This window comes from Hypanus sabinus, chromosome 3, assembly GCF_030144855.1.
Source record: "Hypanus sabinus isolate sHypSab1 chromosome 3, sHypSab1.hap1, whole genome shotgun sequence".
Classification (NCBI taxonomy): Eukaryota; Metazoa; Chordata; class Chondrichthyes; order Myliobatiformes; family Dasyatidae; genus Hypanus; species Hypanus sabinus.
The window spans coordinates 90,736,017-90,752,534 of NC_082708.1; the positions used below are offsets into that span (position 1 = coordinate 90,736,017).

The 16,518-nt window shown below is 41.7% G+C and overlaps 1 protein-coding gene across 1 annotated transcript in view; it reads left to right on the forward strand.

The window, feature by feature from the left end:
- myo16 (myosin XVI) overlaps window positions 1–11,646 on the forward strand; it is a 502,924-nt gene extending 491,278 nt beyond the window's left edge. The window contains exon 32 of the mRNA XM_059963452.1: window positions 11,456–11,646. Coding sequence (XP_059819435.1) covers window positions 11,456–11,646 — 191 coding nt within the window. The remainder of the gene's footprint in view (window positions 1–11,455) is intronic.
- The last annotated feature ends 4,872 nt before the right edge of the window (window positions 11,647–16,518 follow it).

The following is a 16,518-nucleotide window of genomic DNA, read 5'->3' on the forward strand; positions in this document are numbered from 1 at the left end:
GAGAATAAGACCATATATTTTGGATACATAGCTCAAGAATGGTTGAAAAGAGATAAATATTTAATGAATATATTGTTGGTGGCTGGTAAAAAAAGACTCTTACTAGGAAATAGTTATCACAGGAGAGCCCAATGTTAAATGCATGGATGGAAATTACAAAGGACATTTACAAAATGGAGAAGATAACAGCATCTGTCAATCATAAGCTGGAACAATTTGATTCATACTGGGAAAAATGGTTTAACTGCATAATGCCTCATAGGCCTGATTTTATTCTCACAAATCAATGAATATGTTGTAAAACAAGATCACTCCATACTTGTACATAGTTTTTTCCTTTTGCTTGTTCTTCTTTCCACTCTTTTCTATAGGTGTATACCTCAGATAAATACTTTGTGGAGATTTGTGATATATATGATTATATGATATATATGTACAATGTCTGAAATACATCTGATGGAAATGTTTGTTTGATGAAGAACTTCAATAAAAAAATAAATTACAAAAAAAAAGAAATTGCAGGGGCCCTGGCAGATATATTTAAAATGTTGGTATCTACGGGTGAGTTGCTGGAAGATTGGAGGATAGCTCATGTTGTTCTGTTGTTTAAAAAGGCTCTAAAAGTAATCCGGGAAATTATAGGCCAGTAAATCTGATGTCGGTAGTAGATAAATTATTGAAAGGAGTACTAAGAGATGAGATCTACAAGTACTTAGATGGACAGGGACTTTATTAGGGAGAGTCAACACGGCTTTATTCATGGTAGGTCATGTTTAACAAATGTATTAGAGTTTTTCGAAGAGGTTATCAGGAAAGTGGATGAAGGGAAGGCAGTGGATGTTGTCTACATGGACTTCAGTAAGGCCTTTGACAAGGTCCCACATAGGAGGTTAGTTAGGAGGATTCAGCTAGGTATACTGTACATGATGAGGTAGTAAATTGGATTAGACATTGGCTCACTGGGAGAAGTCAGAGAGTGGTACTGGAGGATTGCTTCTCTGAGTGGAGGCCTGTGACTAGTGGTGTGCCACAGGGATCAGTGCTGGGTCTATTGTTATTTGTCATCTATATCAATGATCTGGGTGATAATGTGGTAAATTGGATCAGCAAATTTGCCAATGATATAAAGATTGGAGGTGTAGTGGACAGTGAGGAAGGTTTTCAAAGCTTGCAGAGGGGTCTGGACCAGCTGAAAATATGGGCTGAAAAATGGCAGATGGAGTTTAATACGGACAAGTGTGAGATATTGCAATTTGGAAGGAAAAAACAAGGTAGAACATACAAGGGCACTGAGGAGAACAAAGGGATCTGGGAATATAGATACAAAATTCCCTAAAAGTGGAGTCACAGGTAGATAGGGTAGTAAAGAGAGCTTTTGTTACCTTGGCCTTTATAAATCAAAGTATTGAGTATAAGAGTTGGAATATTATGGTGAGGTTGTATATGGCATTGGTAAGGTTGAATTTGGAGTATTGTGTGCAGTTTTGGTCACCAAATTACAGGAAGGATATTAATAAGGTTGAAAGAGTGCAGAGAAGGTTTACAAGGATGTTGCCGGGACTTGAGAAACTGAGTTACAGAGAAAGGTTGAATAGGTTAGGACTTTATTCCCTGGAGCATAGAAGAATGAGGGGAGATTTGCTAGAGGTATATAAAATAATGATGGGTATATATAGAGTGAATGCAAGCAGGCTTTTTCCACTGAGGCTAGGGGAGATTTAAAAAAAAGAGGACGTGAGTTAAGGGTGAAGGGGGAATAGTTTAAAGGAAATATTGGGGGGGGGCTTCTTCACACAGAGAGTGGTGGGAGTGTGGAATGAGCTGCCAAATGAAGTGGTAAATGCAGGCTCACTTTTAACATTTAAGAAAAACTTGGACAGGTACATGGATGAGAGGTGTATGGAGGGATATGGGCCGGGTGCAGGTCAGTGGGACTAGGCAGAAAAATGGTTTGTCACAGCCAAGAAGGGCCAAAAGGCCTGTTTCTGTGCTTTAATGTTCTATGGTAAGTGCCAGTAAGGAGATCAGTGGGGAGTGACGAATGGACAAGGGAGTCGCGTAGAAAGTGACCCCTGCGGATAGCAGAAAGTGGGGGGGGTGGGGGGGTTGGGAAAGATGTGCTTGGTGGTGGGACCTCGTTGGAGATGGTGGAAGTTTCAGAGAATTTTATGCTGGATGTAGAGCTGGTGGAGTGGTAGGGTGGCAGGAGGATGGGGTAAGAGCAGATGTGCATGAAATGGAAGAGATGTGGTTGAGGGCATTGTTGATGGTGAAGGAAGGGAAGCCCCTTTCTTTGAAAAAAGAGGAGAATGAAAAGCTTCATCCTTAGAGCAGATTTGGCGGAGACAGATGAGTTGAGTCCTGACAAAGGGTCTCGGCCCGAAACGTCGAAAGTGCTTCTCCCTATAGATGCTGCCTGGCCTGCTGTGTTCCACCAGCATTTTGTGAGTGTTGTTTGAATTTCCAGCATCTGCAGATTTCTTCATGTTTGCTCTGAGAATAGGGATGGCATTTTGCGGTAGTGAGAGTCCGTGAGTACGTATTAGACATCGGTGGATAAGCTGTCTCTGGAGATGGAGACAGTGAGATTAAGAAAGGGAAGGGAGGTGTTGGAAATGGACCAGGTGAATTTAAGGGCAGGGTGGAAGTTGGAGGCAAAGTGATGAAGTCAACTTGTTCAGCACGGGTGCAGGAAACAGCACCAATGCAGTCGTCAACGTAGCGTAGGAAAAATGTGGGGCAGTCACCTGCATATGCTTGGACCATAGACTGTTCCGTGTAGCCAACAAACAGACATGCATAGCTGGGACACATGCAAGTGCCCATGGCTACATCTTTTGGGCACCCATTTTAATTCCACTTCCCATTTCCATTCTAATATGTCCATCCATGGCTCCTTAGATTGCAGGAGCAACATCTTATATTCCGTTTGGGTGGCCTCCAACCTGCTGGCATGAACATCGATTTCTCAAACTTCCGGTAATGCCCCACATCCACACCTTTCATTTCCCATCCCCTTTTCCCTCTCTCACCTCATCTCACCAATCAACTTCCGAGCTCTTTACTTCATCCCTACCCCTACAGGTATCACCTATCACCTGGTGTCTCTCTCTCCCCTCCTCCCACCTTTTAAATCTACTCCTCAGCATTTTTCTCCAGTCCTGCCAAAGGGTTTTGGCCCAAAACATCAACTGTACTTTTTTCCATAGATGCTACCTGGCCTGGCAAGTTTGTCCAGCGTTTTCTGCATATTTTGCTACCTTTGCTTGTCTATGAGAACACTTTCTACAGTACAAAGTGTGCTAGCAGAGCTAGAGCAACTCCTAGCTCCCCTAACAGAGGACCAAATGTACGGGGGCGAAGATTTTGAAAAATGGTCTGTGAGATCTGCTACCTGTTAATGTTAGAGATGTAACAAAGGCACCGATAAAAATGCTGGAGCAACTCAGTGGGTCATGCAGTATCTATGGGGGAAAAGGGATTGTCAATGTTTTGGATGTCAACAATTGGGAAACATGGACTCTCCATTTCTCTTCACAGATGCTGCCTGACCTGTTAAGTTCCTCCAGCATTCTCCAAATTCCAGCATCTGCATTCTCCTGTATCACCCATGATCCTGATGTCCTATTGGCCCTAAATATCCTAACCTCCAGATTATTTTAGACAATTGCACATGACACGGTATATTAAATCGATATATTTTGCAGTTTGCTGTCCACTACAATACAGGCAGATGGATATTTCCATCCCAGGTTGTGAAACAGCAGGTCAATATACTCTCCACCACACATCTATAAAATTTTGTCATGGTTTCAGATCTCATGCCGAATCTTCTCAAATTTTTAAAGAAGTTGAGGCACTGCCATGCTTTCTTCATAATTGCACTTATGTGCTGGTCCCTGGATAGGTCCTCTGAAATGATGAAGGAATTTAAAGTTACTGACTGTCTCCACCTCTGATCTCCCTGTAATGACTGGATCATAGACCTTCCAATTTCCTCCTCTTGAAGTCAGTAATCAGCTCCTTGGTCTTGTTGACATTGAGTGAGGGGTTATTGTGGCACCACTTTCCCAGATTTTCAATCTTCCTCTTATATGTTAATTCATCACCACCTTTGATTCAACGACAGTGGTGTCATCGGCAAACTTAAAAATGTCATTGGAGCTGTGCATAGCTCCACAGTCATAAGTGTAAAGCAAGTAGAGCGGGGGCTAACAACATGGCCTCGTGGTGCAGCTGTGCTGATGGATATTGTGGAGATGTTGTTGCCAACTTTGTTGCTTTGAAGTAAAGAACTAATTCAGCCCTTTGGCTTTTCCACCTACCCCCTTTTAGCTTATACACCTTCCCCTGCTCCACCTTTTTATTTTGGCTTCTTCCCCCTTCCTTTGCAGTCCTATTGAAGGGCTTTGGCCCAAAATGTTGACTGTTTATTCATTTTCATAGATGTTGCCTGATCTACTGAGTTCCTCCAGCATTTTGTGTGTGTTCCTCTGGATTTCCATCATCTAGGGAACCTATTGTGTTTGTTATAATGATAATGCAATAATCATTGGAGAAATTTAGTCTACATATGAACAGGGTGAAATAGCAGCAATAGAGTGGCAGCTGTTTTGATTGAGAATGGATTTCTAAACATTTAAATTTCTATATGTTCTTATAATAGAGAAGACTTTTCAGTTTATCAAGCTTATGGTGGCTCCTGGAGTGGTCCCATTAGCCCAGTAGTTTTTCCTATCTGACCACCCCAGATTCTATAATTTGCTGGGATAATTTCCAGTAGCCAATCAGCCTAAGAACTCACATGTCTTGGGATGTGGCAAGAAACTGGAATAGCTAATTGAATTGTGTACAATCTCAAGGATTATGTGGAGCTACACGCTAACTACACCGGATGTCAGGATTGAACCAGGGTCACTAGAGCTGTATTTCTGCAGCTTAACTACCTGTACCATGATTATGAAATCAATGAAGAAAAGATTATTTTAAATTAGTACTGTGTAATCAGAAAGGATTAATCAATATTTTGAACATAAAGCGGCCTTTAGTAAGGGGTGATCACAAATGCAAAACTTGTAAATAAAATTCTGAAACCAACACCATAAATCAAACAGACTATTGAGCCAGGAGTTACATTATATTGAAATTATCAGAGTAAACCAGCAATGAATAACATTTAAAGACTTAATGCATAGTTTATAGTAAGTACATAAATTTTAAGGCAATAAAGCCCAACTATAACTGTGGCCCATCAAGAGAAATTAAACAGTGTTAGATGAAAGGAAAAGGCTCATAATGTCATCAATAAAGCAATAATGCTGAGGTTTGTGAAAACATTCAGTATTCAGCAAATCCAGATTAAGACATTGATAAGAAAGCAGAATCAAAGAACAATGGAAACGGACCTTTCAGGCAAGCAGCTATGCACCAATCATCAAGCATCCTGTCATGCCCCTCCCATTTCTTTCTCTCCACATTCCCCTCAACTACTTCCCATTCTATCACTCACCTTCATAACAAAGACAAATACAGTGGCCAGTTAACCTACCAACAACCCAAATTTGGGATATTGGACAGAACTGGAGAACCTAGAGAACCCACACAATCACAGGGGGAATGACACACAGCACCAGAGATCAGGATTGAACCTGAAATTGTGAGGCAGCAATTCAATTAGCTGCACCACTGTGCTGTCCGATAAAAATTGAAAGTAAGACTTTAGAATATTCTGATGAGAATCATAAAAGTACACTGTAAAAAGCTTCCATAGATATGTAAAAAAATGAAAGCTATACAAATACGAATAAAAGTCCATAACATTAACGAATAGCAGAAAAAAGAATTGCAGATTTTCTTCGTGCCTTCTTGCATAAAAACTCAGAAAGTTTAACAGAAGCCATCGAGAACTTGTTTGTGTGAACGAGGAGTTCAAAGAAATAAGCAAGCAATAAGAAAGGCAACTTTAGACTTCATTAAAAAAGGTTTTGAATACAGCAATAATGAACACACTGCAATTTTATAGTGCGTTAGGAGAAATGTCCATGGATCTGAAGAAGGAAATACATACATTAGAGGGAATTCACCAGAATGACTCCTGGGAGGTTGAAGGTGAGAAGAGGGAGGATGTGCAGTAGATTAACACAACAGGAGAGGTAGAGCAACCAAGCCTCTGCTCACTTGACACAAACTAAAGAAAACCTGTAGATGCTGGAAATCCAAGCAATACACACAAAATGCTGGAGGAACTCAGCAGGCCAGGCAGCATCTATGGAAAAGAGTACAGTCTGAAGGCTGAAACCCTTCGACAGGGCTAGAGAAAAAAGCTGAGGAGTTGACTTAAAAGGTGGGTGGAGGGGAGAGAAAAACACAAGGTGTTAGGTGAAAGCTGAAGGGGGAGGGATGAGGTAAAGAGCTGTGAAGTTGGTTGGTGAAAGAGTCAGAAGGCCATGGAAGAAAGGGAGGTGATGGGCAGGCAAGCAAATAAGGTGACAGAGGATAAAGAGGATGGGAAAGGGTTAAAGGGGTGGGAGTGAGGGACATAACTGGAAGTCTGAGAAATTGATAGTCATGTCATCAGCTTAAAGGCTACACAAACAAAATATAAGGTGTTGTTCCTCCAACCTGAGTATGCCCATATCACGACAGTGGAGGAGGCGTTGTATCAGAATGGGAAGTGGAATTAAAATGGATGGTCACTGGGAGATCCTGCTTGTTCTGGCAGATGGAGCGTAGATGCTTGGCATAGTGGTCTCCCAACCTACATTAAGTCTCACCAATATACAGGAGGCCTCGCCGAACACAGTAAGTCCGCCCAACAGGTGAAGTGTCGCCTCATCTGGAAGGGCTGTTTAGAGCCCTGAATGGTAGTGAGGGAGGAGGTGTAGGGGCAGGTATAGCACCTGTTCTGTTTGCAAGGATAAGTGCCAGGAGGGACATCAGTGGGGAGGGACAACTGGACAAGGGAGTTGAGTAGGGAGCAATTCCTGTGAAAAGCAGGAAATTGAGGGGGCGTGGGTGTAGATGTGCTTGGTGGTGGGATCCTGTTGAAGGTGGCAGAAGTTTCAGAGAATTATGTGCTGGACGCAGACTGGTGGGGTGGTAAGTGAGGACCCTGGTGGGGTGGTGGAAGGATGAGGTGCGGGTAGACGTGTGGGAGGATGAGGTGCGGGTAGACGTGTATGAAATGAAAGAGATGTGGTTATGGCAGTATTGATGGTGGAGGAAGGGAAACCACTTTCTTTGAAAAACAAGGACATCCCTTTCATTCCAGAAGGAAAACCTTCATCCTGAGAGCGTCCCTGCCTCCACCATCCAGACTGAACAAATGTGTGGGAAATGAGGCCACAGTGAGATGGGAATGTGGGAACAAAGCCACATTGCAACAGAGAGAGTAGGAACTGGGACCACAGGGAGATTGGAGTGTGGGATCTGGGGTCACAGAGAGTATGAAGTGTGGAATCTGGGGTTACAGGGAGTTTGGTGTGTGGGATCTGGGGCCAAAGGGACATTGGAGTGTGCAAACTGGGAACACAGGGAGATTGGAGTGTGGAACTGGGGTCACTGGAAGATTGGAGTGTGGGAACTGGGGCCACAGGGAGACTGGAGTGTGAGAACGGGGGCCACAATGAGATGGGAATGTGAGAATGGGGTCTACAGTGAGACTGAAGTGTGTGAGCTGGAGCCACAGTGAGATGGGAGTGTGGGAACTGGGGCCATAAGGAGATTGGAGTGTGTGATCTCAGGCCACAGGAAGTTTGGAGTGTGGGAACTGGGGCCTCAGGGAGATGGGAGTGTGGCAACTGGGACCACAGAGGCCTCAGAGTGTGGGGACTGGGGCCACAGGTCGTTTGGAGTGTGACGACGGGGATTACAGGGAGTTTGGAGTGTGTGAACGGGGGCCACAATAAGACTGGAATGTGAGAACGGGGGCTACAGTGAGATGGGAGTGTGTGAGCTAGAGCCACAGTGAGATGAAAGTGTGGGATGTGGGGCCACAGGAAGATTGGAGTGTTGGAACCGGGGCCACAGGGAGACTGGAGTGTGAGCTGGAACCACAGGGAGATTTGAGTCTGGGAACTGGGAGATTGGAGTGTGGGAAATGAAGAACTTGCAGAAGTCGGCGTCTTGGACCTCCAGAAGCGGTCTACGCCAGGGATGATTGATAATTTTGTGGCCTAATGTAGAAGGAAATGAGTTATACAGCTCTCGTTACATGTACATGCAGTTGAACACTTTGAGTGATTATGCAGAAAGTTTGAAGTTGATAACCCATCTTTTTCTACCTTGGCCACGAACTTATCAATCACCCCTGCTGTGGAGGTCCAAGGCGCTGACTTCTACAAAGAAATATCCTAAGCTCCACGACCACTAGACAAAGTGTGTAAATGCAGGAGGGGACTATGTTGAAAAATAAATTTGCTAGGTTTTCTAAAATTGATTCCTTCTACCTTAGGCCACAAACTTATCAATTACCCCTTGTACTTGGGTAACTGATTATTGTAGTTTTACAGTAGATTGTCAGAACCATAGACCACAGAATCCAAACTAACAATACATTCTGGAACCAAAAGAGAGCTGCATTGCCAGACAAAAGCATTCCTTAATATCACATATGTAAAGGACTGTATGCAGCACTATTTTCAATCCCAGTGAGGTTTTCTCTTTGACATGCTATGCAATAATCTCTCAAACAACATCAGAAATCAATGATTTTATTAATGTTGCAAACATTTGAAAATCTGCAGATGTCATAGATTCAAAGTAGCACACACATTTTTACAAGTTCCATTGCAGCCCTCCCATTCTTTTACTCTCTCTGCCTGCATGATTATTTTATTCTCTAGTGTACAAGAACACCTAGTTTCCATTGCAACCTCTGCCCATTTCCTAATCACTACTGTCCAGATAATAATAATAATAATAATAATTCTATTTTTACCACCAAATGAACAGACAAATATTATCCACATTATACTGTAAAAACGTGCATTTGATCAGTAATCCAAATCAGACTGGAGTCTCTGCATCTTCCCCTCAGTTCACAATCTCAACCAGTTGTTACATTTTATTCTGCATTCTTCAGTTGTTTGCCACCTTCTGCATCAATGTGCTATTGTAATGAGTTGATTTGTATGTTCATATTCTGCATGGATGACGGTGACCAGTGGTGTTCCGCAGGGATTTGTTTTGGAACCCCTCCTCTTTGTGATTGTTATAAATAACCCGGATAAGGAAGTAGAAAGGTGGGTTAGTAAGTTTGCTGATGACACAGAGGTCAGGGGTGTTGTGGATAGTCTGGAGGGTTGCCAGAGGTTATAGCACAACATCAATAAGATGCAGAACTGGGCTGAGAAGTGGCAGATGGAATTCAACCCAGATAAGTGAGAAGTGTTTAGTTTTAGTAGGTCAAATTTGAAGACAGAATATAATATTAATGGTAAAACTCTTGGCAATGTGGAGCTTCAGCGAAATCTTGGGGTCCGCGTCCATACATCACTCAAAGCTACTGCGCAGGCTGACAGTATTGTTAAGAAGGCATATGGTGTGTTGGCCTTCATCAACAGTGGGACTGAGTTCAAGAGCTTTGAGGTAATGTTACAACTATATTCAAGATTCAAGATTCAAAAACTTTATTGTCATTCTAACCATACATCAGCTCTGCAGGACAGAATGAAACAACATTTCCCAGGAGCAGTGCAATCATAACATAACAAATGCAACACTAAATAATAAACATAACAATAAATAGTAAAACACAACAACCACATGTCAGTTAAAAACAAGTCCAGTGCAAGTTAAAAGTGTTCAAAGCAAAGTCAGGTAGAGCAGCTATTTAGCAGTCTGACTGCCTGTGGGAGGAAGCTGTTTAGTAGCCTTGTGGTTTTTGTTTTGATGCTCCTGTAATGTTTGCCTGATGGCAGAAGAACAAACAGTTCATGGAGAGGGTGTGAGGGGTCAATAATGATGTACTGTGTCTTCTGGAGGCATCGACTCTGAAAGAGGTCTTGGACAGAAGGTAGGGAGACCCCAATAACCTTCTCTGCTCCCCTAACCACCCTCTGCAAGGCTTTTTTGTCGGCAGCATTGCAGCTGGAGTACCAGGTTGTGATGCAAAAGGTCAGCACACTCTCAACCACGCCTCTGTAGAATGTAGTTAAGATGTTAATTGGGAGTGATGCTTGTTTAAGCTTCCTCAAAAAGTGCAAATATGAGACCTTGGTCAGACCCCACTTGGAGTACTGAGTTCAGTTCTGGTCACTTCACTACAGGAAGGATGTAGATACTTTAGAGATAATGCAGAGGAGATTTACAAGGATGTTGCCTGGATTGGAGAGCGTGTCTTATGAGAATAGGTTGAGTGAACTCGGCCTTTTCTCCTTGGAGTGACAAAGGATGAAAGGTGACCTGATCGAGGTGTATAAGATGACGACAGACAATGATCGTGTGGATAGCCAGAAGCTTTTTCCTAGGGTTAAAGTGGCTAACATGAGGGGGCATAGTTTTAAGGTGCTTAGAAGTAGGTACTAGGGGGATGTCAGAGGTAAGTTTTTCACATAGCTCATCTCCTTCTACCATAGGACACAAACTTATCAATTACCCCTGCTGTGGACATTTCCTGGAGGTCCAAGATCCATATACACCATGACCGCTGGACTGAGAGTGTAAATGTAGTAGGGGATTATGTTAAAAAATAAATGTACTCGGTTTTCTAAAATTGACTCCTTCTACCTTAGGGCCACAAACAAATCAATCACCCCTCATGCACGATCGACACAACATTGTGGGCCGAAGGGCTTGTAATGTGCTGTGGGTTTCTATGTTTATGCCAGTGATCTTAAAGCTGATTCTCATTCAATGTTTAAAAAGCAGGTGAACAGGTAGGGAGGGGAGGGATAGAGACCAAGAACAGACAGATTGAATCAGTTTAAATTGACATAATGGTCCACATGGACACCCCGTGTGGAAGAGCCTGTCATGTGCTGCTCTGCTTTGTTGCTACAGGCCTGGCCTTCAATTATGAACTACACTGGGCACTTGAATAGTTTGTAACATTTCAAGATTTTATGATCAATATGGTAACCTTCTTAGAATCCATGTTTTCCCTCTTTCTGCAGTCAAATCTCTGAACGTATTTTCAGTATAGACATGAAAGGCAACTAAGTTCAATAATATCAATTAATTCTGAAAGTTGGATTAATTGCTTCTTCATTGCAAGGCTGACACACAAATGGGAACCATACACCTTTGTCATTTGGGTCAATATTTTAGTATCATTCCTGCACTATAAACTTGATGCAAGGATGCTTTTCAGTTGAGAGTAGATGTGATTTTTCCATTTAGGTCATGCACATAACTTGCATTTTTCTGTGAATTTTCAAAACTAAAGTTAGTTAAGATTGAGACTTCTGTAGCAGTTGCCATTTCCAAAGTGTCACTATTATTTTTTTTTTCTTAGGTGGGTGTGATGAAGTGAACTACAGTCCATCTAACAGAGAAGAGAACTGTGGACCAGGAAGTCTATCAGATACACAAGACAGCAATGCTAATAACCCTGCACGCAGGTTGTCTCCTGCAATAACAGCAGCTCCAACAGTGGAGAATGGGAATCAATTGCTGAATGGTAATTTATATTTCACATACCAGTGAACTGTTAGAGCAGTGCATGCAGTGAGTACTTATCAATTAAATAGCTGTTCAGAAAACACCTTTTCTAATCGTCTTTCCTCAAGATCTAATGATCTGCACAAGTATTGAATATATAAAATCCTAGATCAGCTTAGAGCAACAATGTTCTACCCCAAAACACAATTGGGAATTCAGGTCACATGAATTTCTGGATTATTGGAATTCCTCCAAATAATAAATGGGAAATCACAGGGTGATCAGTACCATGCTGTAAGATTTACTTATTCTTATTATTCACTTGTTTAAGATAATTAGGACAACCGACATCTATCAACATTAAAAAAATGAAAATATGCATTACCGGTGTCCCCCACTTTACAAATGTTCGTTTTATGCCATTTCACTTTAACAAAAGACCTGTTTTTGCAATACAAAGAGGATTTGCGCTTTTACGAAAATATTTCCCTTATGAATTAATGGTTCTTCAATTTATGCCATTTTGGCTTAAGAAAGGTTTCATAGGAACGCTTTACCTTTGTAAAGGGGGTCGGGGGACACCTGTACTTGAAGTGGAAAGAAAACTGAAAGCTGTTCTGTTTATTTTAAAAATGATATTTCCGTGTATGATAAAACAGAAAATTTGTTTATAATAAAATGTAATCTTCTTAACAAATAGTAGAAAAATTCTTGGTCACTCATTGCTCTTCATTAGAAGATTTCCATTGAAAATGTTGTATTGATAATGGATTTTTAACCTGAGCCAGGCTGCAATTTGTGTACTTTCAATTGACAGACAGAATGAGATATGACAATACAATATTACTTGTCACTTATCTCATATGCCTCACACATGGAGTGTTTTTCTCAGGAACTGAAGTCCCACATGAAGAAGCACAGACTCTAGAATTAAAACCTAAGATTGATTTTCACTGCTTTGATTTCACAACCTCTGCTTTTAATGGAATTCCTTTTCCCCAAAATTTCTCTTGAATTCCCCTATTTTGTGAGAAACTCTGTCAACTCCTCTGCGAAGATCACACACAAAGGAATTGCCAACAGATATTTCATAACTTTTTTCACAAAAGTGAATAAATATACCAGAAGCAATGGATTCATCTTGTTATTTCTGGCACAGTTAAGTAAAGTGAAAACCAAATGAAATTAAATTATAGAATTTTATACAGCAGAAAATGGTGAGGTAGTTCAATAGTGGGGGAGTGTAGTCTGCTGGAAGTCCAGTTTCAAGGACCATCTGACATTCTGCATCTATTGGTTTTTCAGTTCAATGCTCGCATAATTAATGCTAAAGAAACAAAGCAATAACAATTATACTGGGACTAAAGCTAATCTGCACTGGTGATTAGTTTGTTTTCATGTATACCAAGGTGCAATAAAATTCCTTGTTCATGTAGAGCTCACAGGGTGTAATGGTATTAATAAATATATCAGCGAGCGCAAAACAGTAGACTGGTGCAAACCACAAAAAAAAATTAAAATAGCCAAGCAATGAGGAATTAGGGGCCAAGAACAAGGCAACATCAATACTGCCAAACTGTGAATTTTTCTGCCTCAATCAAGTGCAGCTTACCATTTCAATATTAAAACTGGTTGGGCTCTTAAACCTGTTGAGATTAATGGACTCTTACTGTCTGCATGGTCTGCCCAATGAGCACAACCAAACCCTCAAAGGGGCATATTTCCCAAAAGAGGACCAGTTATAAGTGATACTTAATGTTTCTCGAGAGTACATACATTAACTGTTTTCTGCTGTAAGCACATTCTGATCATGTATTGTATTTCCAGCATCTGCAGAACCTCTTTTGTTTCTGAGCATACATGTGGACCTTGGCACCTGTTAAACTTGGACTGTAATATTCAAAATCTGCAGGTGTTTAATTTTACAGTCAAAGTTCAACCGGTGCTAATGTTGAGGGTTCAGGAATTGCACAGGATGATCCTTGTCCCTCTGTTCAGCCCTTTTGTTGCTACATACCTTTGAGTCCTGAGTGGTTTTGGATGCTTAATTACTTTAGGATCCACTAAATTTTTGTTGCAGTCTGTATATTGAAATGCTCAGTTGCGTGCCAAGTGATGTACAAGCTCTTCCCTACAAGATGAAATAAACTGCATTTCTCTTGACTTTTTACTTTGAGTAATATTCTCAGATTAGCAACTTAGAGGACAAACAAATAAAAATACTGTTCATATATCCTAACAGAGAACAACACTATGTCCTGAAATGACTTTATTCTTCATTTTAACTTGCAGCCTCATCCATTTCAGTGCCAAAACAACCTTTTGATGAAAAATTCACTATGTACTTTACAGAAATACTTATACTGTGTTATAGGTTAAATTTATAATTTAACAGTGTTTAGTCATATTGGTTGCCTCTCTTGCATGTTATTCATGGTGCTTTTCATTTTGGACTGGATCCAGCTTTAAGAAAAATGTGTTCTTCTGGGTGATGTGGTTACAGTTAAATAAACTGATACTTGTTACTTTGCTTGTTTTAGTAGTATTTTGCTTTTGTAATTTGCAGTGTAATACTGTTGAACAAATTCCGATCTAAAGTTTCTATCAGTGTTCTATCTTCAATGAATTACATTTTCAATAAAAAAAGATTATATTTCAGTGTATGCCTGTTTCCTATTTGAATAAATGTACTAGGCAGATAATTCTTCTTCTGGACTGTCACGGCTCATCTTTTTTTGTATTCTCCTACCACTCTGGCCTTCAGTGTTACGGCCTGCAGCATTACCAGATACTATAATATATTGCATCAAGCTAGATTCCTTAAAAACAACAAAACATTGATGTTTCAGAGTTATATTCCCTTCTCAAGCATGAGGCTAGGGCAGAAAAAAAACAGAAGACATGGGTTAAGGGTAAATTTTAAAGGGAGCATGGGGGGGGGGAGCTTCTTCACACAGAGAGTGGTGGGAGTGTGCAGTGAGCTGCCAGATGAAGTGGTAAATGTGGGTTCACTTTTAACATTTAAGAAAAACTTGGACAGGTACATAGATAAGAGGGGGATGGAGGGATATGGTCCAGGTGCAGGTCAGAGGGACTAGGCAGAAAAATGGTTTGGCACAGCCAAGAAGGGCCAAAAGGCCTGTTTCTGTGCTGTAATGTTCTATGGTTCTAAGGTTGGAGGCCTTAAGGAACTGGAAACTGAGTGTATTAGGTAGTAACTTAGAACAAAGAACATAGAGAATTACAGCATGGTACAGGACCTTTTTAAATGCCTCTAATGTATCTGCCTCTAATACCACCCCACCCAGAGCTTTCCATGCACCTACTACTCACTGTGTAACAAGCATACCTCTGACATCCCCCTTACCATAGAACACTACAGCACAGTACAGGCCCTTCAGTCCTCCATGTTTTGCTGACCCATATAATCCTTAAAAAAAAGTACTAAACCCACACTACCCCATAACCCTCCATTTTTCTTGCATTCATGTGCCTGTCCAAGAGGCTTTTAAATATGCCTAATGTTTTAGCCTCCACCACCATCCCTGGCAAGTCATTCCAGACACTCAAAACCCTCTGTGTAAAAAACTTAACCCTGATGTCTCCCCTGAACTTCCCTCCCTTAATTTTGTACATATGCCCTCTGGTGTTTGCTATTGGTGCCCTGGGAAACAAGTACTGACTATCCATCAAAGGAAAAAGGCCCAGCCTCCTGAACCTATCTTCATAAGATATAGCTTCTGGTCTCACGGCATCATTGTAAATCTCCTCTGCACTCTCTCTAAAGCTTCAACATCCTTCCTATAATTAGGTGACTAGAACTGACCACAAAATTCCACGTGTGGTCTAACCAAGTTTATAGAGAGCTGGAACATTACCTTGTGGCTCTTGAACTCCCCTAACTATTGAGGACCAACAGACCATTCTCCTTTCTTCCCAAAGCTACCTACTCACGTGGTTGCTTTGAGGGATCTATGAATGAGGATACCAACATCCCTCTGTTCTTTCACTCTGTCAAGAATCCTGCCATTAACCCTGTATTCTGTTTTCAAGTTTCACCTTACAAAATGAATCCCTTCTCACTTTTCTAGGTTAGTATGATACATCAGAGGGTTCAAGCATCTTTTCTGGGACAAAGTAATCCACGCAGATGGTATAAAACCTCTGAGGATAGAGGGTCAGAGCTGACTCACTGAGTACACAATTATCCCAACTATTGATAGATTAGCTCTGTCTGTGACCATATTTGATGTACTAAGGTGACAATATCCATCTGCACCTTCCTCTGCAACTTCTGCCACCTTCATCAGGACCCCATCACTAAGCACATCTTTCCCTCTTTACCCCTCTCCGCTTTCTGCAGGGATCATTCCCTCCGTGACTGCCTGGTCCACACGTCCCTCCCCTCAGATCTCCCACCTGGCACTTATCCCTGAACACGTAAGTGCTACACCTGTCCCTACACCTCCTCTCTTACCACCATTCAGGGCCCCAAACAGTCCTTCCTGGTGAGGCAACACTTCACTTGTGAGTCTGTTGGGGTCATCTATTGCATCCAGTGCTCCCGGTGTGGCCTCCTCTACATCAGCGAGACCCAATGCAGATTGGGGGACTGCTTCGTCGAGCACCTCTGCTCCATCTGCCACAACAGATAGGATCTCCCGGTTGTCACCCACTTAATCTCTGCTTCATGTTCCCATTCAGATATGTCCATACATGGCCTCCTCTATTGCCATGATGAGGCCAAACTCAGGTTGGAGGAGCACACCTCATTTACCGTCTGGGTAGTCTCCAGTCCCTTGACATGAACATTGAATTCTCCAACTTCTGGTAATTCTCTCCCCCTCTTTCCTCCATCCCAGTTTCATTTTGCCTCCTCCTCCAGCTGCCTGTCATCTCCCTCATGGTTCTGCAGCC